At 38.7% G+C, this 27,306-nt stretch overlaps 1 protein-coding gene across 1 annotated transcript; it reads left to right on the forward strand.

The window, feature by feature from the left end:
- Positions 1-914: 914 nt before the first annotated feature.
- On the forward strand, positions 915-27,306 carry LOC124753082 (E3 ubiquitin-protein ligase RNF19A-like). The gene is made up of 5 exons (XM_047249013.1): positions 915-935; positions 1,126-1,330; positions 4,576-4,771; positions 22,563-22,827; positions 26,694-27,306. The coding sequence occupies exons 1-5, from the start codon at positions 915-917 to the stop codon at positions 26,997-26,999; spliced, it is 993 nt and encodes a 330-aa protein (XP_047104969.1). The 3' UTR covers positions 27,000-27,306.

Consider the following 27,306-nt stretch of genomic DNA (forward strand, 5'->3'; position numbering starts at 1 on the left):
TCCTTTATTAATTCAGTTTGAGGCCTGTATTTTAAATTTTCTAAAATTTAAACATCTACTCTGATTGCCCTCCTTCAGAGACACTTGTTGATGTCATTCTGTGCACGTTATGGTTACTAACAGGCAGCAGTAACCTGCTAGACAGTTTCCATCAATTTAACATTAAATATTATGGTTATAATAGAGGGAAAACATTCCACCTAGGAAAAATACATCTAAAAACAAAGATGATGTGACTTACCAAATGAAAGTGCTGGCAGGTCGACAGACACACAAACAAACACAAACATACACACAAAAGTCAAGCCTTCGCAACAAACTGTTGCCTCATCAGGAAAGATGGAAGGAGAGGGAAAGACGAAAGGATGTGGGTTTTAAGGGAGAGGGTAAGGACTCATTCCAATCCCGGGAGCGGAAAGACTTACCTTAGGGGGGAAAAAGGACGGGTATACACTCGCGCACACACACACACACATATCCATCCACACATATAACTATAATATGTCTGCTTGTGTCTGTATATGTGTGGATGGATATGTGTGTGTATGCGAGTGTATACCCGTCCTTCTTTCCCCCTAAGGTAAGTCTTTCCGCTCCCGGGATTGGAATGACTCCTTACCCTCTCCCTTAAAACCCACATCCTTCGTCTTTCCTCTCCTTCCCTCTTTCCTGATGAGGCAACAGTTTGTTGCGAAAGCTTGAATTTTGTGTGTACGTTTGTGTGTCTGTCGACCTGCCAGCACTTTCATTTGGTAAGTCATATCATCTTTGTTTTTAGATATATTTTTCCTACGTGGAATGTTTCATATATATATATATATATATATATATATATATATATATATATATATATATATATATATATATATATATATATATAATATAAAAAAACACATTTTCTTTAAGGGTAAAAAATGGATTTGAGTGACTTACAAGTGTGTTTGTTTCATTTCTCTTAAATTCCTAATGTTTATGTTATTGTGCTGAAAGTTCATGTACGTCAGTATTTGTGCAAACATGCAGGCAAAATAGAAGTGACAACATACATTCTTGCACTAAATTAATCTCAAGAAATGCTTAACAGATGTTAATCATTGAAAATTTTGTTTGCTTTTGAAATTACAGGTGTTGGTCTCCCCTGTTTTGGCAGGATTGGCAGTAGGAATTGGTGTACCAATACTGTTGTTCTATGTATATGGTGTAGTCCCAGTATCACTTTGTCGCTCTGGAGGCTGTGGTGTTTCTACATCCGGAGCAGGAGTTCGTTTTGAATTTGATGATGAGAATGACATCCTGAGTGGATTGGGTGGCTTTGGACCAAGAGGCACAGGTATTCCTTTTTGAGTACTGAAACAAACACTATAATTTATATTAAACAGAAAATTCAGCTTAGGAATTGTTAAATTACACTGACTGAATGGCTGGTCAAGTACTCATCTTTAAGAAATGCAATTCCTTACAGTGCAAACAATAGAAGCATTCAAAGTAGAAAATTATAATTCTTGCCTTTGTAGCTATACTTTCTTTCTCCAAGATAATCCTCACGTTACACGATGTTCCATTGGTGGGACTATAGTAAATCGTCATGGATGATTGCGTGGATTATGGTTGCTGGGATAAGCATAATGGCCTGGGAATGTCATGATTTGACAAAGATGTTTCGGATGTTAGCAGGTTCATCGATGGGGACAGTGGGTGGGAGAGTGATGAGACATATTTCAAGGGCTTGACTTCAACAAATCATAACCGAGGTGGCATAGTCTATTGAGGTGTTAGAGGCCTGGATGATACCAGAAGATAAGGAGTGCATTTCCCTCTTTTTTTATGCGAAAAAAAAAATGGGAGCTATGTTCTCAGGAGTGTAGGGAGAGGAAACTGCCTAGGAAATTTGTGCATGGACCAGATCTGTCTTGTAGTTTTGGGAAAGGAAACCCAGGAAGAGGTTAATGGTATATATGTTCACGATTTTCGTGTTGGAGGAGATGTGTCTTGTCATTGTTTAGGCTGTAGGGAGTGGAACATTTGGTGTGGAGATAGTGGCAACTGACTGAAGAAATATTGTTGCCTGATTTGATAAAGACTGAGGTTAGAATGCTAGTCTAAATGAGAGGTCAAGCTTTTGGGAAAGTGATTTTGGATTTGGAGAGGAGGAGGAGGAGGAGGAAGAGGAGGAGGAGGAAGAGGAGGAGATCAGTGTTTAATACCCCATCAACAGTAAGGTCATTAGAGATGGCACACAAGCCTGGATTAGGGAAGGATGGAAAAGGAAATTGGCCATGCCCTTTCGAAGGAGCCGTCCTGGCATTTGCCCTAAGCAATCTAAGGAAATAACCGAAAACCTAAATCAGGATGGCCTGATACTGGTTTGAACCATTGTCCTCCCGAATGCGAGTCCAGTGTGCTAACCTGTCCGCAGCTCGTGGTCGTGCGGTAGCGTTCTCGCTTCCCGTGCCCGGGTTCCCGGGTTCGATTCCCGGCTGGGTCAGGGATTTTCTCTGCCTCGTGATGACTGGGTGTTGTGTGCTGTCGTTAGGTTTACGTAGTTCTAAGTTCTAGGGGACTGATGACCACAGATGTTAAGTCCCATAGTGCTCAGAGCCATTTGAACCATTTTTTTGCTAACCATTGCGCTATCCCGCTTGGTTTGGATTTGGAGGGCCAGATGAATTTTAGTTGGGAAACGAGTTCTGCTGTTACAGGAAGTAGAGGATTTCTTCTTCACTAGAAGATGAGACCACAAACATATCAGTATTTTGTACCAAGCCAACAGGAAAATCCAAAGCCCATTAAGAGCCACAGGGCCATTGCCTTTGTGTTTTTTTTATTTTTTATTTTAGTTTAACAAAATCTTATCCAGTTCTTAAAGGTGAAGTTCTTATGAGTGTAGATATAGTTCATTATTCTGACAATAGGTGAAGTTTCTGTGAGACTATGTTAGACACTGTAAGAGGTACTGTAACAAGGCCAAGAGGCAGTCTGTATGTGGTTGTTGCCTTTTTTGAAGGGTAAGGCTCTTAGAGATGGAGTGCAGATGCTGTTGTACCAAAGCTGAAATACTTTTGGATGGAGCTTTGAAATCTACATTAGAATGGCTGGGATAGGTTTTTGTATATTTTAGGTAATGAGTTGGGGGTGGGGGGGGGGGGGGTGGATCAGGGGCTTTATGAAGGTAATGGTGAGTCACTTAAAGTTCTTAGGATTTTCTCCAACTCAGTCTGGATGGAATGCCTGAGGTTACTAGGAACTGTGTGTATGTTGATATGTCTGAAAGCTTATGAAGTGTGTCTTCTACATACTTTGTGTGGTAATGTACTCCAGTAGTGGAGCTTTTGTCCACAGCGAAGATAAAGTGGGCTGCCTTCAGACCACAAATAGCTTGGGACTCAGTTGGAGTCAAGTTGAGGCTTATGTGATCTTTTTCCAGGAAGGATTTAGGGGTGTTGCTGTTAAGTGAGAAACTGTGGGAACATTTGGGGAGGGTGGTTTTTGGAGGTAAGAGTTTCCTTCATGGCTGGCCGATAGGAGAATTGTACTAAATGTACTCACAAACCCATGGGCTGAAAGGTAAATTATTTTAAGCAGCAGCAGGAGTTTTGGTTGGCAGAGGCAATGTATTGTACTTCTTGTTTCTATTGGCTGTTGTAGAAATTATTATGCCAGATATATCCAAATCAAGACATTGTTTTGCGCATTTGAAGTATAGGTGAAGTCACTGTTATCACTATCAAGCAGCCAGGCTGCAATAATGGTGTGGAAAGAGGCTGTATGGTTACGATATATAAAAGATTCTATTGCAGCATTCACTGTCAGTGAGTGATGGAATAAGTGCTTAATGTTGAAAATTTTTGGTATTTTATTTTTTTCCCTGTCCATGTATCTGTTGTACAGTTTCAGAATGTTTGTCGTCCAAGAGAAAATTTTAAGATCTGTGCACTAAATTCCATTCAGGTCAGATTATGTAGCTAACGTGTTGTCTTGAAGAATTATGCACCAGTTTTAATTTAAATGTCTGGTATGATTTCTACCGTTCAGTAAGAAAGTGTGATTTGATGTCGTACATACTGATTAATAACATAAAATTATGAATTAAATTCTGAGAATTCAGTGGTGATATGATATTGACACACATTGTATAGAAATAAAGAAAGGTAACATTGTTCTCATGAAATTGGGTTGGCTGAGTTCAGAAACTCAATATTAGAGGAAGACTATGCAACAATTTCACTGCTTGGTGCAATCAAGGTGGTGGTGATGTAAAGAGTGATTAGGATACATACCAAGACATAGGAAATGGTTATTTTCCCTGTATATGAATCTATACAAGTAATGAATAAGGCAGAAAGTGTTCTAATGTTGGTACAAAGAACCAAGAACCATGTGTTGTAAAGTAGCTTCGGGAGTTTGTGTGGATGCACCTAAATGAGAATGCATTTTAATCATAGGTTTAAGATAAGAATTTTCTAGATCTGGTTAAAGACAATTGAGATTGTGATAAATTACTGTATTTGGTCATGTCTGGTGATCTACATCAGCGAAGTGAGCTGATCCTTTAATAGCGACTATATGTGATTACAGATGCCGTCTCTATGGATGCTGTGTCACATCGAGGAGCCAATCCTTCGATTGGTGAAGCTTCTCTGTCACTTGGTAGCGGCAGTGGCAGCCAGTTGGAAAGAGTTGGTGGAGGTCTCAGTGGCGGAGAGTGTGGCAGCAATGCTGCTCTTGCAGGTGCATCCATTGCTGGGAGTATAGCATCAGGGCCTGTGCAGAGGTAGACGAGATTTCTTTTCTTCTGCAATCCATTTGCTTTGTGCAGTTGTCATTAACATTATTCTGGCACATCTTTATTCCATTTTGCTGCCAAGGGTGTGACTTTCATGTGAAGAAACTTCTTTAATGGAGAAACTTCTCTATGTTAAGAAATTTTAAAATCTCTTGACTTTTGAGAAATGGCAGTGACATGATTGTTAACTATTTTTTACTTTTGTTAGAAAGAGTAACATGCACAATGTCCCTGTGTGCACATTTTTGATATTGATATGAGCATTATGTGAACAGTAAACTGCAAATTGTACTGTGGAGGGCAAACAATAAATTCACGTCTTGTGTAGAGTTAATCAGTTTGTAACTGATGTACTATTTTATATTTACAATATTTCAGTCTTTGTACATAATGCAGAAGTGGATGTCTGTGAGAAAATTTGCAGAGCTGTTGCATGATTTGTTTAATAAATATGATTCAAGGAATCTGACCTTGCATTTCCTTATTATTTAGTAGATACATTGACTTGTTTGTCTCGAATTGTTTGCATAATATTAGCTGTTTTTTTAAACTGTTGTCTTAATAAAAGCTGTATCGGCTAGATGGCTTAATATTTTTATTTATGATAATTTTCTTTGAGGAAAAAAGAATGAATTTGTTGCTAAGAATGACAGTGGCTCAAGAATTTCTCAAGCATAGCTTTCTTTTGAAAGCTAACAGAAATGTCTTGTAAATATATGCCAGTTCAGTACTAGAGTTCCTTGGGATTATGTATATATTTACTTAAATTTGTTTCAATGTCTGAACTTAATTTTTTATTTTTTCTGTCGAAGATGGCAGAATGTAGCTTCATTTGTTTGTTTCCATAAAATGATGAAAGCAGTTACCTGACTACAATTTATGATTTTTTACAGTAGCTATACTACAGTCAGAATGTAAAACACATTTTTTTCAGTTTGTCAAATGATCAGAAAAGGGTATTTTATTTATTGTGAGTGAACATGTCTCACTATAGATATTTTCTTTTCTGCATTCTAAGTGGATTATTTGATTAATAAAATTTATTTTTTTTATGTTGATCAGTCTACAATGAGTAATGACATTCTTGTTAATTTTAGTTTGTGTAGACAGTTATATACATGTATTTTTTGAATAATTGAGAGTGAAATTTGAGGTTTTTGTTGCTGGTGAAAAGTATACTATACTTTAATGATTTGATAGACAAAAAGGTAATTTGTAAATTTTGGCAGAATTTTAACTAAACAATTAAAAAGGCAAAATACTGTTTTACAGCCAAATATAACTTTTAAAACTGTTTGTAGTGAATTTCTTCTTTGTTAACAGTTGTTATTTACATCCTTGCATACTGACTGTGTAAACCATAGTAGCTAAGTCGATTTTTCAGCTTTGGCTGACTGGTAGCACACAGATATTTCAGTAGATACAAGAACAGCCATGTTCTGTTTGTTTGCCATGTGCAAAAAAGGGTTTACAGCTGATAATGAACTCTGTTGTTCACAAGGTGCCTAACATTGTTTCTTTTCTCTCTCATCTAAGGATTTAAACTGCTAATGGTTTGTTTATTGTGTCAAGATGTCGTAACCAGAGTCAAAATAAAATCTGAAAGCAGTCTTACCAATGAAGTACAACACTTAGTACTGAAATCGCATTTATTACGAACACCAACCTACAGAAAGAACAGAACTGATTTGAGCTGAGCTGAATTCCTGGATGGAGCAGGCTACTATTTACACAAACGTCACATATACCAGAATACACAAATAACAACAAAAATTTCAGAACTTTATCATTTTTGGAAACAGTAGATAACAAATAATTTCTGGTGGTCGGATTTGGACTGGTGATCTACAGCACAGTAGCCAGTGACAATAACCATTAACCCACACTGCATGCAACACAGTTCGCATATATATATGTGTGTGTGTGTGTGTGTGTGTGTGTGTGTGTGTGTGTGTGTGTGTGTGTGTGTGTGTGTGTGTGTGTTGACCACAATAATTCATGAAGTAAGTACTCACGTGTTGTAGACAATTGTGTAGCACATTTTCGCACGAATGATACCCAAACCCAACAGCTTATTTTACAGCCACACGCTATGTGATGATGCTAAGAAATATCTCGGATATGTGAGAACGAAGGAGCCAAAGAATCATTCACATACGTGGTTTTAATTTTCTCACTAAGATGACAGCACTGCTATTTATTAAAATTTTTTGAACTGTTTTATGTTTCCTTAATCTGGGGGAGACAATCAGAAAGTTAAAATTACAGAAACTGCCACCTTTTAGTGTGGATTGATACTCGGAATGAAGCAGCCAGTTTTAAATATTAATATGAACTGTAAAGAGGCAGACTGTGTGGTGGCTGAAACTTGCTAACACAGATTTGCAAACTATGTATTATTTGAAACATCAAAGTAGTTGTATTTACCTTTGTAAACATGAGTTATCTGGTCTAATCTTTAAATTAACAGCATATCTATCCTACTTTGAAAAATACAAGGTAGACATTAGACCAAAAACTTAGTTGTGTAGTCTCGCACACTACAGTCAGAAGAAGTAAGTTCATGTGGCTTGAAGGAAGTGACAGAAATGACAAAAATATTTCGACAGGTCTAAAATGTGATTTTAAAAATATTTCTTAAAAATGCCGAAATTGTAGTAACTTGTTTCACCCCCAATATGACCAGGTCTTGTAAAGCACTTTGAACAAGTTTATTTTAAAATTTTTAAATTATCTTACACATTGTACCTGTATGCAGTATGGCTGCGGCAACATTAGCTGTAAAATGCTTCAATTTTTCTCATTAACTTTCAGTGCTGAGTCATCTTATTATTTTTTGCTTACCTGTGCTATTAAGCTTCTTTTGCACATCACTAAAAGCAAATTGACACAAAGGAAGAAAGCATTTTACAATGAAAATGAGTACAACAGTTACATTATTGGCCATAATTGTCATCTGCAGAGTAGTATGATGCAACACCTTTCTGTCCCCTCCCCCCAAATCAACCAACGAATGAGAGGGTACCACAAATTTCGTTCTCTGGTTGTTGCAGTGGTAGCTCTTTTGTAAACAACCGGTTGCCAGTCACATTATTTTTCTAATTTAGGTATAAGTACTTCAAACTCATCAGTGTTTACAGTGAGTGTTTTCAGTCAAGTGAACTTTTTTATTGACTGTCGCCATTCCATTTTTGCAAGTGAAATGACCAATACGTACATCACTCTCTGCATATCAGACACTTCACTGGAAGAGAATCGATCTCCATTGTATGATACGTATGTAATGTATGTGGCAGTGAATCTCCAAAGTGAACGTACAGTCGGATATAAACAGAAAAACTACTTGCTGAGCAGTAACAGGTGTGGTCACAAAAAGTAACACAAATACAAACTTTCAGAATTCCAGTGGAGGAAAGGAATCAGTCACAGGATAGGAATTATTCAGACATTAAAATTGGAAATGTTCCAAAATCCAGAGAGACAGAGTGACATTGTGTTATTGCATGATTAGTTTGAAGTTGATATAAAATACTGCACTCTAAAAATGTCTTCCCTTACCCTGTAGTGATACCAAAGAAGGAAAGTTGCCACTCACCATATCCCCCCCCCCACCCACACACACACACACACACACACACACACACACACACACACACACTCTCTCTCTCTCTCTCTCTCTCTCTCTCTCTCTCTCTCTCTCTCTCTCTCTCTCTCTGTTCTGAGACTGTGTGTACTGTTGACAAAGGCCTTAATGACCGAAAGCTATAATTGTGTGAATCTTTTTTTGTGCCTATCACGACTCGGCATCCCCGCTATATGGTGAGTGGCAACTTTCCTTCTCTGGTATTGTTACATTCCATCCTCGATTTTCCATTGTTTAATTTTTACCCTGTAGTGAGGTTTACAATACCATTAAACAAAATACATCATAGAGCAGCTTGTAACCATTAATCAGTTCTTGTAAACGACAAATTTAAGAGACACTCTTTCTCTGCCAGTAACAGTTCGTCACAGCTGGTATAGGGGATGTGGAGGCTACATTTTACTGAAGTTTTAGGATAAAGTGCAAAGAATGGGGACTGGCATTTATATGAGAAGCGTAATACCTAAGTAGCAAATTGAAAAATATGTACGTAAACTAATGGAAAAAAGTTGAAAGTTTGATACCCGGCAGTGTTTGGTATGACACTTCCATGAACTTTCTTGAAAGCTGGCCTTATTTCCATTGGGAATGTGTATCTGTGTAGATGAGTGTTTATTTAAACCACAATTGGCCAATGTGAGCCATATGGCAGTTTTCAAGTGGATTAGTCATATTATTTTTGTCATATGACATCCGAAAATGATCGCTGATTGTGTGATTTCAGTTGATACACATGCAAACATGAATCTAGCAAAACTGAGTGCTGTACATGTGTTCACTCATGTTGAAAAATAAATTGTGGAATGATTTGGGTAAGTATGTTGTAGAAGATCTTACCACACATAGTGCAGAGACCTGGGGGTTACATAAGGTGGGGGGTTCCTGGCTCTGGAAATTTTTTGTAAAACAACTTCCCATTTATAAGATGAACTGTACGGAAGGGACAGAGTAAGAAGAATTTTGCGTGTGGACAGGATTATGATTGACACAATAAGAACACAGCAGTTGTTGGGGTATGGCTGAAGGATAACTCACAACAGAAAGCTGCAATGAAAGTGGAAATTGACTTTCCATAGAGAAAAAAGAAGTATATGATAGCTGAAAATTTCATGTGCAAGTGATAAAGCGTAGCAAAAAGTGTTGTGAATAGTTCGGGATGTTGTATAAATGAAAATGTGCTTGCCTTCCACTTAAAAAAATCATCTCCAGGGACAATGTGGCTGAAAACTGTAGAGTCTTCTTCTAAGAGAGTGGGAAACTTGTTGCTGTCTTTGTATCATGCTTTTATCCGCAAATTGCAAGGAAAAAAATGAAACTATGCTCATGTACTTCAAGTTTAATATTGTGTGTTGAAGATACTTGTATAACGTAACAGGATGGGTAAAAAATCCATAATAGGAGGTTATAACTATGCAAGGTTTTTGAGCCAGTGGCTCCTTCTGGTAGAAGGGTTGAAGAGGAAGGAAGAGGGGCGAAGGAAAAGGACTGGAGAGATTAGGAAAAAGGGTAGAATTCAGAAAAGTCACCCAGAACAGTGGGTCAGAGGAGACTTACCAGATGGGATGATAAGGAAAGACTGATGTTGGGTCTGTACCAGACGAGATTTAAAAACCTGAGAGCTTAAATGTGGAATACAGGATAATATGCAAGACTTAAGTTTGAGAATTAATTTATTAACAAATAATGAGAGTTTAAGGAGAGAAATTGTGTTTTCAGTTTTGTCGATGGTGGAAAATCATATAGTAGGGCAGAATTGCATAGGAGTAAGAGTGATATGTAGTGAAATTTTTATACAAGAAATAAGACCTAAGAATAATGGATCTAAACAGGTAAACATTACTTGTCATTCAGCTTAGTTTATACAGTCACTATTAGTGAAAAATGTAGACATATCACTGTAAATATCAATAAATGCTGTACGGGAGTGTGGCCAGGTAATATCCCCAACAACCACCAGTATTTTGACATGTGAAAGCCACATTATTTTTTAGACACAAATGAAATGAGAAAGCCCTATGAACAACACCATAATAACCAATTAGCTCCAGCGCCCAAAGAAGGTTAATCAACATCAAATGATGTCGATAAATAAATACTGATTACCAATGTGTGAGCAAGTAGTGCTAACTCCGTCCATCTGTTGTTTGACCAGGAACAGAGCAGGATTTCAGGCAGAACTTAACGCAAGAACCTCTTTCTCATTTGGAAAATAATTTGCTGATTTAATTTCAAAAGCTTCCTTAATAACATCATACCACTAACTAAAAGCGAATGCCAGAATCTTTGTATTGTTTCACAGCATTGAATGACCAATGGCAAGACAATTTCCTGCAATCGCAGAAGGGTTACTTTGTGAAACATCTAATATGATGAACAAAATTAATGGTTGCTTTGTACCTATGCTTGTGTAATCTCATACCTTGAAAATTTGCCAGCCAGATTAGCCCACCTTGAAGTCACTTTTCACCAGAAAGAATATAGTGAGGAAAACATCAGACATGCATGTCACTATTGATCAACCATCAATTGAGTGGGTGATAGAAATAGCTTGTGGCATCTAAGCCAGAAACTTTCTTGCTCTACGCAGGTTATATTTCGGATGGAATTGATCATATTTTGAGGAAATATGATTTTTCAGACACCAGCTAAGATTAGGGCCCTTTTGTGTTCTGTAAAGGATTCCCGTAGGTCACTTGAACGTTTAGTTTGCTGGGGAAAGCTGAAGTGCTAGTTTGCTGTACATTGCGATTACAGCGTACACCCAAATTTAGGAGGTTGTTCAGGAAATTTTCTTAGGTTTTTTAAATTTTTTTTATATAAATACAGATACTTAGTCGCTGTTGGCTCATTACAATGTAATAATGTTATTAAGATTTATTCAGTTCAGTATTTATTCAGTTACCTGTGTGATTGCAAAAATACCATCCCTGTGAAAATTCTAGGAATATGCACTCACCAAAAGACACAGCACAAAACTGTGTAATGCAACAGCACTCGGATGCAAAAGTACTGTGCACTGGTTGCTATCACTGCAAGGAAACCTAAGCCTAGTGTTGTGCCACCCTTCCATTGCATTCAGTGGACTACACATAAGATGTGCATCAGCAAACTGTTATCTGTAAAACTATTTATACCGTTGTATGTCACTGTTAACTGACACTGCTGGTAAAACAAACCCATGACTGAGTTGAGCACTGAGCGAGGTGGCGCAGTGGTTAGACACTGGACTCGCATTCGGGAGGACGACGGTTCAATCCCGCGTCCGGCCATCCTGATTTAGGTTTTCCATGATTTCCCTAAATCACTCCAGGCAAATGCCGGGATGGTTCCTCTAAAAGGGCACGACCGACTTCCTTCCCCATCCTTCCCTAATCCGATGAGACCGATGACCGCGCTGTCTGGTCTCCTTCCCCAAACCAACTAACCAACCAACTGAGTTGAGCAATACTGAATGCAAGCTTTAGGGTGGATAGTATAGTGGCACTATTCTTATTGACAGAAAGTACCTTGAGTGAATGGAACAAGTTTGTTTCCAAACAAGATATTCAGTGTGCATATAGTATCAGTGCAATACAGATACAAAGATAAATGGAAATAAGGAATCAAATGAAATTACTCTGTAATGAATCACTGGAAACAATGGGTCACTTGTCCCAGAATCCTCAGAAAATCCCTCTGAACAACCTGTGGAGTTCATCTTCATTCTGTATATAGGACACACAAAATGTGAACAATATGCTTCTGATACTAATTCTATAAGCAAACCAACATTAAGTGTGAAGTCTTGGGGAAGTGGCAGTAAACATCAAAGCTCTTACTCACATTTTACAGTTGTATCAAGTTACTGTTAGCACTTTCCAAAGATGGATGTGAAAAAATGTGAAAGTTCTAACAGAAAGGAACTGAAACATAAATAGTGACTGGTTGTTGACAAACTTTTCCGTGTGAAAAATATTGATAAGTGCTCAAACAGATATCTACGGCATCTCACTTATTCACATTAATCAAAGCTGTCATTAATTGGTGTAGTAACTGTAGTGCTGGGTCCATCTTTCATTCTCTAATATGATCTTATTGGGGAAAGTCCTAATCTTCATCTTGTTAACAGAGTTGAAACATTTAGGGTGCATCCATTTACGGTATCCATCGCCGAGTTACAAGCATCTTCAGAACTCTCTTTGCACATGCACTTTGCTGTAACTGAGATTCTCCACAGTGATGCAGCATTGAAACTTAAGTCATCCAGTAGATGTAAATTTGTGAATCGATGCTTTGTTGGATTGAAGCTGAATCTAATGAACAAAAAGTTGTCCATTGCTACAGATTTCCTTTTCTGATGTGGTGTTTCTTGCAGAATTCTCCAATTTACATTTTAGCATGGAGTTAAGGCAGTGCACATTTGTTAGTGATAAATTTCTGTTGTCATTTGTTCTTCTACTTCATCATATTACTTGGAGTTTTATGCATATATTGAAAATCTTTACCCAGTAGGTCTGTCGTAGCTCACTACAGTGTGGCCAGTTCTTAAAAAATTTGAAATGCTGAGAAGTGCAGAACATAAAACTACAATCTGAGTCTTAGGTACTACCTGGTGTAGAACAGCAAAAATTACAACGATGGTGACTGCAGTTACTGTGGCCAGAATTTATAAGAAGTAGAACATCAATAGGAGCAAACTATTTGGGAGTGAACTATGTGAAGGAAAGAAAAGATCAAAAACATGAGTAAGATATCTGAAAGAAAACTCTGTTTAAGTGGAAACAAAATTAGTAGATTGTGAAGTGATGCTATTTCAATAGTTCTGAAACAATGTGATTAAATTTATTACCCAAGTTCAGAAAAGGTGTGATGAGGACAGTGATTAACATCTAAATATGCATGTCAAGAGTTATATTGGCTTATTAATGGAGGCTGAAGGGAAGACAATACTTTCCTTTCATAGTGTTTATTCTTGAAAGGGGGGGGGGGGGGGGGGGGGGAAGTAAACTTGAAATTGAAGATACTCTTACGGTACCATGTTTCTGGAATGTATCACAGATTATTTTTTGGTCCCATTTTACAGAAAAAGAATGAATATGGTCCTTTTGACCAATTGTTAAAATTATAAAAGATGAAATAGCATTAGAAGACAAGGATATTTGTACTCCGAAATGACAGATATTGAGATAACTGACTGCAGAACAGAAAATCACCTAAAATTACTGAGCAGTGGAAAGGTATCTGTATTGGATCAAATACCTGTAAGATTCTACAGAGATTGTGTGAAAGAAATTGCTTCTGTTGTAGCGGTAATTTACTGTAACTCACTGGAGCAACAAAGGGTTCCTAAGAACTTGTATAAAGCCATGTCATTTCCATATACAAAAAGTGTTATAGGACAGATGAACATAATTATAAGCATATACAGCCGACTTCAATCAGTTGGAGAATTATCAACATATTTTATGGTCACATATTGCAACATTTTTGAAGAATGAAAATCTTGTCTATAATTTGAAACATAGATGTTTGTTTGTCCATGAGAACCAGAGTGTCACAGACAATTACACACAGGTTGGCACTGTGTTACTTGATTTCAGGAGTGCATTTGGTGCAGTTCCCCACTGTCATTTGCAGAACAAAATATGAAGTTATCAGCTATTGGAACAGATTTTTGATCTGATTTACAGCTTCCTTGCTGATAGAACCCAAAACATCATCCTTAGCTGAATGGAATCATCAGAAGTAAAGCTAATTTCAGGAGAGTGGTAGGTGCAAACATATATATAATGACGTTATGGATAATGGTGTACGTTCCAATACACTGTTTTCAGACAATTGTCATGTACACATAGGTAGCAGTACTCGAAGACTAGTGAATTGCAGGAAAACCTTCAAAGGATCAAAGATTGGTGCAGAGACTTTCACTGGCCCTTGAATGTTTATAGTTGTTATATATTGTACATACATAGCGAACAATGAACTACTGCTTGAAGATGCTGTTGACAAGAAGTCGGTGGAAACAATAACTTCTATAACATATATATGGGTAACATCCGGGATGACGTAAAGTGGAATGATCACATAAAAAAAATTGCAGAGGTTCATTAGAAGAATCTTAAGGAAATGTAATTCATCCACAAAAGAGGTGCCTTAATTCCAGGAGCTTACGCTCTGGAAGAATTGAGCAATCTATTACTTTCTCTCACCTATGTCTTGCAAAATGAGAACAATGAGAAAATCAGAAAAATTGGAGCTCATATGGAAATAAAGCAGCACTCTTCCCTCACACCATTTGCAAAGAAAGTAAGGGACAAAAATAATTTTACCAGAAGTACCCGCAGCCACAAATCAAAATCTGGCTTGCAGAATATAGATATATATGCTGATATTAATTTTTGCTGTGTTATATCCGAAGAAGAGTAACTCACAGTCACTTTAAGCATTTTAAGTACACTTATTTCACTTACATTTCTGTAGCTGGATTGTGAGAAGAATGTACTAAATTAATGTACAAGGGGTGTCATCCACACGCCCCCCACAGCCCCGTCCCTCTCTGAGAGCAAGTTGGTTTTATTCGGTATTCCAATACATCATATTATTCCCCACTCTTTTGGTTACAAAACCCTGTTTTTCAACTAAATCTCCAATCAATGTGATGGCCTTACACCATCTTACTGGAAGGGCCTGTATGCCCACATGGTACCACTCTTCAGGTGGACTTTGCAGCCAGTGTTGTGCTGTATCAATAAGCTCCCATCAACCATGAGCTGCATCCCGCAGATTACATCCTTCATTGGGCCAAAGAGATAGAAGTTGCAAGGAGCGAGATCTGGGCTGTACAGGGTATGGCAAAGAACATTCCAGTGGAGTTTTGTGGGCTCCTCTCAGGTGTGCAGACTTCTGTGAAGCCTTGTGTTGTCATGGAAAAGGAGAAGATTGTTTGGATTTTTGTAGCAATGAACACGTTGAAGTATTTCTTCAATTTATTGAGCATAGCTCAATAAACTACAGAGTTTATTGTAGCACCATGTGGGAGGACAGCAAAGAAAATAACCCCTTCAGACACCCAGCATACGGTTGCCATCACATTACCAGCTGAGGGTGCGGCTTTGAACTTTTTCTTCAGAGGAAAGATGATGTGGCTCCGCTCCTTGGATTGCAGTTTTGTAGACAGTTCAAAGTGATGAACCCATGTTTCATGACTTGTGATTATGTTTCACAAAATATTTTCCCAATCAGCCTCATAATATGTAAGCAATTCCACACAGATGGTCCTTCGTTGCTCTTTATGGTCACCTGCTAGGCAGTCGGAACCAAGAGAGCACAGATCTTTGAGTATGTCAACTGGTGGATGAGTGTATCAGCATTACCAACAGACACATCCAGTTGAGGAGTGAGGTGTTTGACTGTGATCCATCAATCACCTCAAATGAGTGTGTCTGCACATCCGAACATTGCAGGAGTCTCTGCTGTTTGTGGCCCACTCGCTGGAACACGGGAGGACTGTCTAGTTTGCCCAACTTGTTGCAATAGTGACAGATGACTCGCCCAATGACTCACTATGCTTTTGTTCACTGCCAGGTCTCCGTACACATTTTACAAGCACCTATCTTGAATTCTCTGGTTTTCCATGGAAAGAAACTCAGTGACAGCTCTTTGCCTTGAATGCACCTCCATTACAGCCACCATTTTGAAGGCTACATATAGCACCATAACCTATTGGAACTTCATGAAACTATAGGGACTGAAGCAGGACTGTACCACAAAGCAGGAATATACCACAGTGGCTTACAACAAATTCCACATTTAACTGAAATTGACTGAACAAAAAAAGTGTGGCATTACTTATTGAATGCCCCTCATAATAAAGTGGGGACTTATGTAACTGGACTAATTGTTCTCACAAGTCATTCAGATAATTGAAAATTCATACAATGGAATGTACAAAACAAAGTGATTTTTGTATTGTTAACTGTAGAAAGAAACACACATCACCCATATGTCGTAATCTCTTAGGTATGTTGGCGTATGGTCATCTTTCTAGAATTAAAGCATAATGTCAGGCATTCATTAAAAACAACAAAAACAAATTAAATGTGTTTAGATCAACAAAAATCAATGTTTATTAAGAGATTAGAGACACATTTTTGTACATACATACATATTTTCTTAAAATTAATCAATCTGAATTAAAAAAAAATAAAATCTTAATCATGAAGTAACCAACTAAAGTCACAGAGGACAGTCACTGTAGTTTAATTTTGTTTAAAATATTTGGTAATCGTCATCTGAAGTTAACAATTTTCTCTCTTCATCGCTGCTACATTACATATTCATTTTAACTGCTGTAAGCTCAGAATATCACACTCTGTTTTTGAACCATTCAAATGCTGTTTCCAGGGCTTGAAATGATTCCACATGAGATGGTCTGGCATAATTTTCATCATCTAAGTTTTCTTCTGTTTAATCTTCTTGCATTTTCTGCTGTTCATCTCTCTTAATTATTTAATTTACAAGATCCAATTTTAGTATTCCGTTTCAAGCTTTGTTCAAAGTTTTCCTTTTAGTCAAATCCCATGCATCTTCAGCCAGGTAACAACACTGCTTTTAATTCATTTGCTCGAAGTATGACAAAATGACTTCTGCTTTAGATAACAATCTACATTAAAGTTGTTTTATAATTGTTCAAAAACACTGATCCACTGGTCGTAGCAAGGATGTCACATTAGGAGGCAAAGCTTTTAGTATAAACATGTGATTTTGTCTCTCTAACAGCTCAGCTGAAAGATAAATTTATGCATTATCCAGTAAAATTAGGACATTTCCTTGTTTACTAATTTTGTTTTGAAATTTTTTGCTTTGTTGTCATACCAGTCAATGGATGTTTTGGTGTTCATCCATGAACTATTTTGTTTTTTTATAAGTGAAGGGAACCCTGATATTTCTTGAGCATCTGGGTTTTTGGTCTTTCCATTGAGGAGCGAAGGCCTGGGTCCCAGTAGTGTTAGCGCAAACTAATATTGTTACTCACTCTATACTAGCTTTATATCCCAGAGCTGAACTCTTTCACCGAGAAGCTAAAGATTTTGATGGTAATGATTTCCAATTTAATTCCATTTCATAAGCATTGAAAACAAAGTTCAGATCAGTCATTTTTGTCCAATTCATTTTTAAAATCATCTTTAAAAGAATTTCCTGCCTCTACATCAGCTGACATATTTTCACCTCGTATCTCCAGTTTGTGAATTCTTTGATGAGATATAAATCTGTACAATCATCCATCACTTGCCACTAATGATTTGTTACCACCTTTTCTTAACTGTGATGCCTTTTCACAGAGCAAAGGACTAGATATTGGTTGTTCAGTCCATCATTTTTATAATAAATGACAATACAAAGCTTCTTGCAGAAGTTCATTTTTCAGTTTCTTCATCACTTTTTGGTGCTTGCTTCTGTCTTCACTATCAAATTTGTATGTATACTTCAAAGTTGAATTGGTACTCCTCTTAATATTGCTTATCATAGACGTACGTACACCATACTTATTGACTAACCTGTGACCAGTTTCTCCTTTTTTTATTTTTTTAAAAATCAATCAATAATTTTTATTTTATTTTTAAGTGATAATACCACACACTGCGCTTTGATATTTTTAAGCACCGACACGATACGGTGCAGCAGTGTAGTAATTGGCAATTGTCTAACTCAAACAATAATGAAAGGTGCGCCGTCTTACTCGAACAATAAAAAAACGCCTGGGGGCAGAGATTACACAGGTCAGGTAGTACCAGCATGACATGTCATTGCATGCACTGACCAGACCACTACTTGTTGTGGACAATCCAGATAATCCCTAATCCGTATAACTGAGGTCCAGATAATCAAGTCTCCATAGTACTGCGTTCAATGATAAGTGGGCAAACTACAGTGGAACATTCAAATTGTAGTAAAGGCAAAAAAGATTTGTGATGTCCCTGATATTTATGTCAAGTAAATACTGGAAAAAGTGTCCCTACTTGCATGTTTCCTCATTCTGTCCACAATAATGAATAACATAGTTTTATGAATCTAACTATAACAAATTATGCACTTAGCAAACAATCAAAAATCCAGGATGGAATGTAACAATATTATGATAACGAAAGTTGCTACTCACCTATAGCGAAGATGTTGAGTCGCAGATAAGCACAACAAAAGGACTGTCACAAAATAGTCGACAGACACACAAAAACACCCTCACGCAGACACAACTCGCACACACATGACTGCAGTCTCTGGCAACTGAAGCCACACTCACTCACGCATTGAAATCTTTCGAAAATAACTAACTACAATATGTTTATTAGCAACTGGCTGTGACAGTTAGTTTTTACCACTGGTATTTATTTTTCTCTAGCCATATGAGACACAATTAGATGGACACAACTGGTCACTTCAATGGGTTTGAGGAGAAGTGTTGGCAGTACACTGGAACTTAATGCCAGTAAATGGTTTACAGGGAGTCCATGTCATTTTTGATGGTATCTTCCAAATCATTCTTGTTTTGCTGTGATGCAGTGCTTTATTTAATAAGCCTGTGGAATCTCTGTTGAAGTGTATTTAGTTCTCTGTAGTGTGTCTCGTGGATGGTTGGCCTCTCTTGACAAGTAGTTGTGGTAGATAACGTCTCATATTTAAACATTCCAAACTTGATGTAAGTTTTCCTATGTTCATTATGCTTTAGCTTAATTAAGAATGCCGTTGTAATGTATACCACCACAGAGCTGCTGAAATCTATGACTAGTTCCAGTAATTTGAGCCATTGATTGGCAGACTTCAGAGTTTTAAATGGTGTTTGCCAGCTATCGATTATTTTCAAATATGTCACATATCTTGTGGAAGCAAGTTTCCTGGAGTACTGCACGACATCATCTATCTCACTGACAGCACTAACTATAGGTAGGAAATTTATTTTAATGTAACGAAAGTGTGGTATATACCATCTTAAATTCTGAATTCTTTTGAAGTAAAGGGGTCTGCTAACTGAAAAGCAGAAGCGTTAACTTGTCAGTAGACACACAAACAAAAAGAAAGAAAACTTGCTAGCTTTTTGAAGTAATCCTTTTCCCAGCTAGAGTGGAAAACACACACACACACACACACACACAGGGGATGTGTTGGGTGGTGTGGGTAGACAGGGTGTGAGGCAGGGAGAGAGTTTGTGAATGGGAAACTAGCAACTGGGGGGGGCGGGGTCTAGAAATGCAAGGAGGGAGTGGGTTTAATGTGGACAGAGCTGAGAACGGAGCCATCAGAAAGGTGGCCAGGAAGATAGGGTGTCTTGGCCGTAAGTCCAGACCATGAAGATATCATCAATGAACCTGAACCAGATTAGGGACTGGGAGTTTTGGGAGGCTAGGAAGGTTTCCTTTACATGAACCATAAACAGATTGGCATTGGAGAATGCCATCTGGGTGCCCATGGCTGTGCTGTGGGTTTGTTTGTGTACCTTCCCTAAGTAGTTATGGGTAGTGATATAGTTGGTAAGGTGTATATGAAAGAAGTGGTGGGTTTGGAGTCTGAAAGACGTTGGGAGGGGTGGATCTATAGTGGCAAAGCCATGAGCATGAGGGATGTTGGTGTATAGGGAGGTAGCAACAACAGTGATTCAGGAAGGAAAGGAGTGGGGATGGCGGAGAGACAGTGAAGTAGTTAGTATCTTTGATGTGGGAGGCTAGGTTTTTGGCAGTTTGGAGGTGTTGATCAACAGGAGCAGAAATTCTTTCAGTGGAAATGTATTTAAATTCTACCAAAACTTCCCTACAACACTTATACTTAGGTCTCTTGTTTGTTACTGTCTTGTAATCTACATCTATTTTCTGTCTCTTGTATTTTCTGACCACATCTTTTCCCATGTTTTCCTTCTTGCCTTTTTTATCTGCACAGTTCATCAGATCCGTTCAACTTGGTAGCATGCATCTTTTGGGACATGCTGTAGTACCACTTGCAGATCCACCAGATCACTGATATAACACTATCCAGCAATTAATTGCTACGTTTCAGTTCCAAATCCACCCACACCTCCTCATATATCACTCCCATCTGAATTTCATGCCATTCCTTCTTCTTTCCCACACATGAGTCTAACTTACACACAATTAAATATCTTCACATACGAAGGTCTAATATTTAACCCAGCACAATTTTCTCCACCCTTCTCGCTTCCCAACTCCCACTTTGTTATTCATTTCATTTATAACTACTTGAAGCTTTCACTTGTCGATTTCCTGTGTCATTTCCCATTTTCTAACACCATTCATACTCCAGTGGACCCCTACTCCATCTATCTGCACCAGTTTAGGAAAGTATGCCTTTCTGTGGTAAAACCTAGTCCCAAATCCTGTTCCGTAAATGCTGTTGCTGTCTAAGCTATGGAATTCCTCCCTCCAATTGTCTAACCATGAAAAAAAATCCCCTTCTCTGGATCTCACCATCCCCTTCACAATAACCTTCACCTTTTCAAAGTCTGCCAGCCCCTAACTCTCAAAAACGTGATTCTGCAGAAATACCTCTCCATGGCACAGGTAGCATAGAACCACCACTACTCCCTCCGCAAGATACTGTTTCTGTGCAATCCTGACTATGTACACTGCATCTCTGAAATTGAAATGCTTGCACTCCAACTCCTGGAGGAGCATTCCAGACACTACCTCCATAAATTGTCCAACCTGTTGACACCCTATTTCTCCCATGGAGGACCACTGCCTATCATCACCCATCCTACTCTCAGTAAACCCCTTCGACGATCCCTCATAGCATCCATACCCCACCTGTCTGGCTTTTTCAAATTACTAAATCCTCCAAAAATTCCCTTCCAACACACTAAACAAAAGAAAGAACCCAAGCATACCCAAAACCCTGTTGTTAACCTTTCACAAAAAACCTCAGTCCTACCCAAAGACCTGATTTTCAGCCCTAAATCCAAGTGTAACCATGTTGGGCTTCTGAAAGACATACTCTCCTTCTGTTGATCTCTACAGTGGAAACACTTCAGCTGCAAAGGAGTGCCCACTTCTTCACCCGGTATCACCATATCCTTTGTCAGGGCTTTGATTATCTCTCATCATGTGTTAAAATAAGGGACATCCTACCTATGATTTCTCTCATCCTCCATAAAGTGGTGGTCTATTGCTCAGCCAACCTACACAACTCCCACTTCCAACCCCTCGCCTCATGTATCTGATACCTGTGGTAGACAAAGGTACGAGACCTACCCAATCCACCCACCCAGCACTTCCTGCTCCAGTCCTGTCACAGACTTATCCCAACCCATTACAGACAGGGCCACCTGTGAAAGCAGCCATGTCATATACCAACTCTGCTGCAAACACAGAACAGCTTTTTACGTCGGTGTGATAACTAACCAGCTGTCCACCATGATGAGTGGTCACCCAGTCAGTAGCACACCATCTAGTGAAGCTCAGTTTCAGTGGCTGCTTCACAACTTGGGCTGTCTGGATCCTCTCCTCCTCCACCAGCTTCTCCAAGCTATGCAGATGAAATTTATCCTTATGACACAGTCCCTGCTCCGTTATCATCCTGGCCCCAGTCTCCAGTAGCCCCAAACTCTTCACCTAACTGTTGCATCTCCTTCCGTTCTGTCACCCTCTCTCAATTCATGTCTCCATGTCGCCTTTGGTGTGTGCCACTCCCCACCGGCTCCAACAACCGTGCATCACTTGCCTAACTTGAGTACCTGCCGTCCCTCGCTCCCCACACTCCTACTTGGCAAACTGGCTGCCACCAATCCCTATCCCTGCTTCCCACCTTTCTCTGCCTCTACCCATCCCATGTGACACATCCTCCAGCACAGTCTAATCTACCTGTCAAAATGCAGCACTGACACTGTTTGTCCAGCTAAGCTGAGGAGCACAACCACTAGAATATACGAGAAATTAATTTTCATTCCTGAAATTTGAAATTTAATGTTGTGGTTTTAAATGGTATGTTTTTTCCCTGTGACAATTATAACTTATTTTTATCTGTAGATGCCCCTCATTATTTACACTCACTTGCTATTTGACATATTGCTGATATTATATTTCTGTTCATTAATGATCTAATGTTGTTATAATCATTTCCAGTTTTGCTTTACATAATGATCTATGTTGTCAGGCTAGAGATACAGGCAGATGTAGCATCTACACAGCGCCTGAGCACAAGTAGTGAGACTGCGAGCTTATCTGAGCAGTCTCAGTCCCTGGCATTATCTGATGGTACAGTTCCACGTTCAGAAGTCACAGCACCAGTACCTGTCGAAGTACATGCAGGAGCTGAGTCAACTTCACTGCAAGGAGCCGTTCTGCCACCTCCTTCTCCAGAGGAAAGTATGAGTCGACGTCACACGTACAGACGGTCACGTCCACCACTTGACAGACAGGTAAGTCTGTCTGTGCCAGTCATTCAGTTTTTGATGGATATAGCCTAAGCATAACTTTTTAATAATGCACACTTATGGGTCGAAACATTATGACCACTGCCAGACGTGAGATTCTGTGCTGTCTGGTGGTGTTGCTGGTACATGATGCAGTTAAGGAAGTGTTGTAAGTGGAGCTGAAACGAATAGGGAGTTGTTCTAGTGATGACATGTGCTGCAAATTGAGAAAGCCACTGATGTAAACTACTTTGACGAAGGGTAGATTTCTGTGGCCAGGCACATGAGAATGAGCATCTCGGAAACGGCGAACCTGATCGGCTGTTTGTTTACTACTGTCATGAGCATCTGTTGGAGGTGGTTGAAGTATGCTGAAACAATGAGTAGGCGACAAGGTTTGGGTGTCCATTCCTCATCACAGAACATGGAAGTTGGAGGCTTGTCCACTCTGTAAAGAAGGATAGGTGGTGATCTGATGATGGAGCACACTGTTCGGTGCACTTTGTTGAATGTGGGGCTCCACCACAGAAGACACATACTTATTCTGTGTGACCCAACAATTTCATGATTTACAATTGTAATGGACACATGGTCATTGAGACTGGACCATGAGTTAGTGAAATGCATCACCTGGTCAGATGAATCACATTTCTTGTTACACAGTGTCGATGATTGTGTCTGGGTTTGTCATCATCCTGGTGAATGGCTGCTCAAAACAGGCACTGTGCCGTGGATGAAGGGCTGGAGGAGGCAGTATTATGCTACAGGAGACATTTCTCGGGGTTTCCATGAGACATGTGGTAGTAATCAAAGGCATCATGACAGGAAATATGACCAACACACTACTAAGCAGATGGTCATAATATTTTGACTCATGAGTGTGTATATTTACCTGTTAAGTGTGAAACTGAATGCTACACCATGACTCGGTCAATGTACCAAATGAGAGAAATATGATGATGTAATATTGAAGCCACAGAGCATAAGCAGCAGTAGTTTCAAAACCTGTTTTTATTGTAATTTTCAAGCATTGACTTTATATAGTGATGTTTGTCCTGTAGTAAGATTACTCTTTTCTGCTTTACTATTGTCAGTTTTATCACAGGTTCCAGTAGTTGTGACATGATTGAGGAAGGGAAAAAAATAAACTTTTATGCCCCTTAAATCCTGGTTGTCCATCAAAATATTTTCTTTCTGGTGACACATAACAGCATTTATCTGATTTTCTTAGTAATATCCTTATTTATATATGTGTGTCCTACACATTCAAGAGCAATTTCTGTTAAATAAAATCCAACATCTTAACATCTTGTTTTTGAAAAATCATGGTACTGCTTTTCGTGCTATCATGAGGTCTCTTCGTTAGGCCTTGTAGGAATTGGTCAGATGACTTGCAGTAAAAATTGTTTTGAACTGAAGATTTGATTCTTGAATGAACCTTACACCAGATGAGGCTATAATTTCTTGCCATTAACTTGACTCTTTATGTGCTGGGTTTTTGCACGACGTATGTGTCATTACCTTCTCATAGCAAATATGTCTTCACTTATATCATTAAACTGGTGATTTGCATGAAAAGCTAGCCAGAAACTACACTGGTGGTCATTAAAACGGTGACACTATGAAGGCAGCATGCAGTGCTCTACATGCTTTAATATGATAACTATAATCATTTCAGCACAACCACATAAATTAAGTAGAGGCAATGCAGTCTACTTTGTGTGTACATAAATAAGATTACACACCTTGTTTTTCAACCAGAAATCACATTTAAATGTAGCTTGTTTGTGAGATCATGTTATTCCTCAGGTAAGGAGGAGCAATGTCTACTAGCACATGTCAGAATTCAACAGAGGCAGTAGGATTGTGGCCTAATTAAGACTTGCAGTTTATATTCTCCGATATTGGTGCCCATGTTGGTTGAGATCTCATTACTGTCAAGCAGATGTTGAGTTAATGGATTCAGGACTACCATGTTCATTACCATATGTGATCTTAATGGCTCTGCATGACTAGTGCCCAAGAAGACAGTCATATTGTTCATCCAGCCATGCAGAATTGTACAGCCACATTATCTACCTGAAGTCAGGAAATGGGCTTGTTCGCAGCAAAACAAGTATCCACAAAAACAGTGCAATGACACCTGGAACACTATGGTCTGTCAACATAGAGATCTTTGTTGTGGCTTTCCTGATGTGACAGCAGAGGGAGGTGTACGGGCAGAGGTGCTCCCAGCACCAGCACCAAACAGGGCATAGTAATGATGCGACACTTTTTTTTTCTCTCCCCTCCAGACAAGTCCTGTTTCTGCATACGGCATTATAATGGACACATCTTTATGGAAGCTCCAATGAGGACAGGCTTTGCTAGATTGCTTTCATCATTGTCATATGAGCCCAGTGCCTGCCTTGATGATACTGGATTATATTGTGTCCACTACATGATAACCTCTCTGTCATATGCATGGTCAATAATTTGCGCAACAGCCATACATTCTGATTTCTTAAGGATAGTCAGGATGGCAGTTCTTCTGGAAAACCTGGAATCCTCAGGAAATTGTATTTTACCTGGAAAAATCAAGAAAATCTTGGGGAATTTTAGGATTTTCATAAAACCTCAGGGAATTTTGTTTTTCTAATCTAACATTAGAATTTAATTTTATTGAGTTTCATAAATCACAAGTTTTAAAGCACTTAATATTTCCAAGTATGTTAATTATATGACTATTATTCCATACAAATTATTGATATTTAAACACTGTGTCAAGATATATCAACTGAAAGGAAAGAAAAGTTGTTATTGAGATGTTCCCCCTGTCCCCCGCTCATCATTAATTATCAAGAACTTTTTATGATGCAATCTTGCTCCACATACCTGGAATTCTCAGGTAAATTTTTTTCAAGTATGATTAGCTACCCTCATGGTGGCTGTGCCCTATCTTTGTGGTCTCTTTGACATTATCTATCAACAAGATAACACAAGGCTGTGTGTTGCCTGTGCTATCCTGACCTACCTCAAAACAGAGTGTATCAGCTGCTGCTCTGGCCAGCATGTTCTTCACGTGTCTCACACATTGAAAACATCTGGGTATAGTTTGCCATGAGACTGGTCACTGGTCACTGGTCACTAGCCAGTGTGATTGATGTGCTTTGGCACAGAGTTAAAGCAGCATCACATGAGATACATGTATCTGCCGCCCAAGCTCATTTCAACTTGTCCAGCTGGATTGCAGCTGTAGTTGCTGTCAGAACTGCTAGTTTAGTGTCTCAATTTTGCATCCTGTGTATCGTTAAATCAACTGTACTTGAAATCGATTATTCTTGCTGCTGGGTTGTTTATACGTATAATAAGTAAAATTTCGTCATTTTCTGTCCTTCCTGATGTTGCAGTTTTAATGACCAGCAGTATGTTTACACTCATCTGTGCAGGGTGTATTCTTAAAACAATGGGATATTATAGTTGAACACTGGACTCACTCATAAAAACAAACATGAAAATAGTCACACACTTGCAGCTGAGCTACTCACTTATAAAGTGAGGAATATTGAAACTTCTTTTGATGAGGATTATGATAAATTTTATATCAATCACTTAGCCACCATTTCATGGTCAGTGAACCTGGTGAAGTACTTGTTGAATATGATGGAGAAATATTTTCATTTCTCTCACATTTCATTTATATAAACCAATACTGTTGTACAATGGAAAATTACTGAATCAGCTTAGCTGTGTTTCATGTGAGATTATGAAGATAAGAAAAAAGAACTGTCTTAGTTGTAGGTTCAACATATAAGTATTTGAATCCTGCTAAACAAACTAATTTCTTTGTGTCTAACTGCAGCAATAGCAGTAAATGAAATTAATGTTACCAGGCAAGTGACAGCAGTGGACGAATGACTGGTGGCGATGACTGCAGCTCGGAGCGTGTACGTTTTGATGACCATGTGAGTTTCATCACACCGCCATTGACAGCCTACTGCGAAACATCTGAGGATGATGAGAGTGATATCGTAGGCAGAAGGCCTACTCGACACCGGACAACTACTACAGCAGTGGCAGAGGTACAAGAGCTTGGCAAGTGGCAGGCAGTACCCATGATTTCACTACCAGATGTGCCACCGTCCCTGACTCTTCCTGGCCGGCCTGTTCGAGTTAGTGTACCTGTCACATCATCCTGAATAACGCTTCTGTTGTAGAAGGCACCTCTTGATAATTTCTTGTTTTTCTGTACCTGGAAATGAGAATTGTTGCTCGCAATTTTGGAGCTATTTACAGAAAGTGTGAAGATTGTACAAGTGTAGCAGTTATGTTATCTGCACAATGTGTGTGCAGGCTGGCGGAAATAGACATGCAATTAGCAACTTGTTGAGTTCCAAATGATTTTTTATTTTTTGTTGGACAGTGTAAATTTTGCTTATGCTGCTGTTAGTTGACAGTTCCTTATTGTACTGTGCAACTGTGTCTTTATTTAACTGTACTTTATAA

Source organism: Schistocerca piceifrons, unplaced genomic scaffold (genome assembly GCF_021461385.2).
Source record: "Schistocerca piceifrons isolate TAMUIC-IGC-003096 unplaced genomic scaffold, iqSchPice1.1 HiC_scaffold_523, whole genome shotgun sequence".
In the NCBI taxonomy this organism is placed as follows: domain Eukaryota; kingdom Metazoa; phylum Arthropoda; class Insecta; order Orthoptera; family Acrididae; genus Schistocerca; species Schistocerca piceifrons.

What these genes read in the sequence shown, in the direction of transcription:
- LOC124753082 (XM_047249013.1), top strand. Translation starts at nt 915, where the DNA reads ATGGATTTGAGTGACTTACAA. An exon ending in TGGATTTGAGTGACTTACAA is followed by an intron (nt 936 to 1,125) that starts GTGTGTTTGTTT and finishes TTGAAATTACAG; the next exon opens with GTGTTGGTCTCCCCTGTTTT. An exon ending in GCATCAGGGCCTGTGCAGAG is followed by an intron (nt 4,772 to 22,562) that starts GTAGACGAGATT and finishes CTATGTTGTCAG; the next exon opens with GCTAGAGATACAGGCAGATG.